The sequence below is a fragment of the Electrophorus electricus genome, chromosome 10 (assembly GCF_013358815.1).
Source record: "Electrophorus electricus isolate fEleEle1 chromosome 10, fEleEle1.pri, whole genome shotgun sequence".
Taxonomy (NCBI): domain Eukaryota; kingdom Metazoa; phylum Chordata; class Actinopteri; order Gymnotiformes; family Gymnotidae; genus Electrophorus; species Electrophorus electricus.
In genome coordinates, this window is record NC_049544.1 from 3490001 (window position 1) to 3493359 (window position 3359).

At 38.4% G+C, this 3359-nt stretch overlaps 1 protein-coding gene across 1 annotated transcript in view; it reads right to left on the reverse strand.

Moving 5' to 3' along the window:
• The window catches only part of trpv6 (transient receptor potential cation channel, subfamily V, member 6), an 8901-nt gene extending 6256 nt beyond the window's left edge, over positions 1-2645 (reverse strand). Inside the window, exons 1-7 of the mRNA XM_026999188.2 lie at positions 2559-2645; positions 2026-2171; positions 1645-1742; positions 1386-1508; positions 907-1047; positions 249-347; positions 1-86 (exon numbers count right to left, since the gene is read on the reverse strand). The exon at positions 1-86 is cut by the window's left edge and continues 90 nt beyond it. Of these exons, the coding sequence (XP_026854989.2) occupies positions 1-86; positions 249-347; positions 907-1047; positions 1386-1508; positions 1645-1742; positions 2026-2141 (663 nt within the window). The 5' untranslated portion in view covers positions 2142-2171; positions 2559-2645. The remainder of the gene's footprint in view (positions 87-248; positions 348-906; positions 1048-1385; positions 1509-1644; positions 1743-2025; positions 2172-2558) is intronic.
• Positions 2646-3359: the final 714 nt, after the last annotated feature.

A 3359-nucleotide genomic window follows, 5' to 3' on the forward strand; every position in this document is an offset into this window, starting at 1 on the left:
GGCGTCATGCTTCAGGAGGAATTCCATTATTTCACACGCATTTATTTTGTTGGGCTGCAGAATCAAGATGTGGAGAAGAGTGTTGCCTGGTTGACAGAGAGAAGGTGAGTGACAGAGATGAAGCTAGAAGAATTCTGCTCAATATATATCAATATATATCAATATATGTCATGTATTCATATAGATGAGACTTTAATATACATAGAGAAAAGTGCTTCATAATACCTCGAAGCAGATCTTGCCCTTACCGAGCGTGTCCTGAGCCCTGATATTAGCGCCAGCCTTTATCAACATGGACATCATCTTTTTATTGCCCGTGCAGCATGCGAATGCCAGGATGTGCTCGCCTACATATAATATGAAAACGTTTTAGAATGTTTACTTTGAAAACACCATTTTGAGTTTAACATTCTGTTTGACCGTGTTGGTAAAGCTGATCGACTCTGTAGTTTTAAGGACCAGACTAGGGTTCTCTTAACATCAACCAAAAAGGAATAACTTCAGATTCATCACCTGGAGATATGCCTTAATTCAAGCAAAGCCAGAGTCATCCATAGTTTTACAGTTCTGATGCTCATTTGTGTGCACTCATCACAAACCTACAGCCTTGGGGTTATGGATGCAATGGAAGTGATCATGGCACCCGTACATCATGTCACACAGCTCATATGACAGCTTCCACAAGTCTTTAAATTCAGTACGATTATTGCCAATCCTTGCTATGTTTTCCAACAAACTCAAAGAAAGCCTACATAAGGTACAAAAGTTCTGTTTAAATGGATCAATAAATGTAGAAGTGCATTAATAAATATAGTACATGGGAAATTATCCAGTCCCATTAATGCTGTAACATGAATTCTGTAAAACCTTTCTTGAAGTCTTTCAAGTCCAATTTGATGTCATTACCATAATAAATAAGTCCTTTTCTCCTTTTGCGGAAATACATGCCAGTTGCCCTGGGGGTGGATACATGGGCCCCTCTCTGGATGAGCTCCTGGACCAGGTTAACATTCTGGTTTATGACAGCAATGTGAAGAGCTGTTATACCTGCAAGAAAAAGACAAAACCTTCTTGACACCACAACTAATTAACTAACTAATTAATATTATTCAAGAGTTTCATGGTTCTAAGTCAGAGATTTTATATCCAGTTCCTGAAGGCATCTTTTAATCCATATTTTTGTTGTATCCCAGTTCCTTACCCACCTGAAGTCCTCAAACTAGGGTTCAGACACCCCTGATTACCCACGTCAGGTGTGAACAAAAATGTAGAGTGATTAGGTGTCCTCAAATACTGGACAAGGTGTTCTCATATACTGGATCAAAAATCAGTGTGTGGGTGTACTGGATACTGGATCAAAAAAAGCAGTGTGTGTGTGCATGTACCTTGATACAGGTCAGTGGTCATGGGCTCATTGATAAGTTCTGGTGCTCCATCCATTAGTTCCACAGCCGCCTCCAAATGTTCATGCATCACCGCCACATGTAGAGCAGTCTCACCCAGCGCACCTGACACACACACGCACACGCACACGCACACGCACACACACACACACACACACACACACAATATTTAGGCTTTTTACTTATAAATGCTTTGCAAGTGCACCACCTCTGTGACAGCAGCTGAAAGGACATGGCTCACCTCTCTCAAAGATATTGGTGGTAGCACAGTCCAGCAGTTTCTTAATGCACCCTACATTATTCGTTTTTGTCGCATAAAATAACGGGATGTCATTTTCTCTGAAAGCCAAAAGGGAGAGATATTCAGCTGTGATCCAGATGATGGATGCTTGGTTTATCATATTTTTTGGTAAAATTGCTAATAAATATGCACGCACATGATAATTATTTCGGTTTGTTTCACGGACAGACAACCATCACCTTGTGTTCAATTAATCATAATCTAATAGAGATTTGCTGGGTAATGGGTAAAAGCTCTTCGAACATCACATACTGCATAGTGTAATCTTCCTCTATTACACACACAACCATGATTCTAACAATACGTGTGTGTAGAAAATACCTTTTGTACTGCAGAAGAAACGTCTCATCCAACATTTCCTGCCATCCTTTTTTGTTTTGGCAGCGGAACCTAAGCTGACTCCACCAGTAGTTGAACTGTGACAAAGCCGGAGTCATGTTGTCAGGGAGACGATCCAATTGAAGTGACTGACAGGAGGGGAGCATGTTTCATTAGAGTGGCATATATCTAACAAACATGAACTTACCTAATACTATTTATTCTCACTCATAAGAATTCACTTAAAAGTGTATTGGAACTTTTTTAAATGCTGCAAATTACTTTGCAAAGAAAATTTTAAAATCTTACTACAACTGTTCGATTATCACTATTAGAGGTAAAAAGATATGTAACAACACACATGTAAACTACAGAGAATCAGACGTGTCACACTTATAAATTCATTATCTCTTCACATGTCACTTTGCTCAGGAAAAAGAGATCATAAATTAATATTATATATTATAAATTCATATTAATATTTAATAGAAAACTACACATTTACCTGCCTGTGTTACCTCATTTTAATGTCTTACCTTCTGGAAAGTTTTTAGGTTCCACTAAATTAGCAGTTTTAATAGGAAAAACACCTCTGACATAAAAGGTTTTGGAGAGCCTTTGACAACACACAACAGTCACTGCATTAGTTATGTGTCTGCTGTATTTATATGGCGGTGGTGCTTCATGTGCAAAGGCAGGGCAATGTCAAAGAGGAGGAGAAAGAAAACATGGCAATATGCAAATCAACATAGGTGAGAGACGAGACATTGGACAGTGTACTGACACTTATCGATTTACAATAAACTATTAGATATGCAAACATAGGTGAGAGACGACACATTGGACAGTGTACTGACACATCGATTTACAATAAACTATTAGATATGCAAACATAGGTGAGAGACGAGACATTGGACAGTGTACTGACGCTCTTATCGATTTACAATAAACTATTAGATATACAAACATAGGTGAGAGACGAGACATTGGACAGTGTACTGACGCTCTTATCGATTTACAATAAACTATTAGATATGCAAATCAACATAGGTGAGAGACGACACATTGGACAGTGTACTGACGCTCTTATCGATTTACAATAAACTATTAGATATGCAAACATAGGTGAGAGACGAGACATTGGACAGTGTACTGACGCTCTTATCGATTTACAATAAACTATTAGATATGCAAACATAGGTGAGGGACGACACATTGGACAGTGTACTGACGCTCTTATCGATTTACAATAAACTATTAGATATGCAAACATAGGTGAGAGACGAGACATTGGACAGTGTACTGACGCTCTTATCGATTTACAATAAACTATTAGA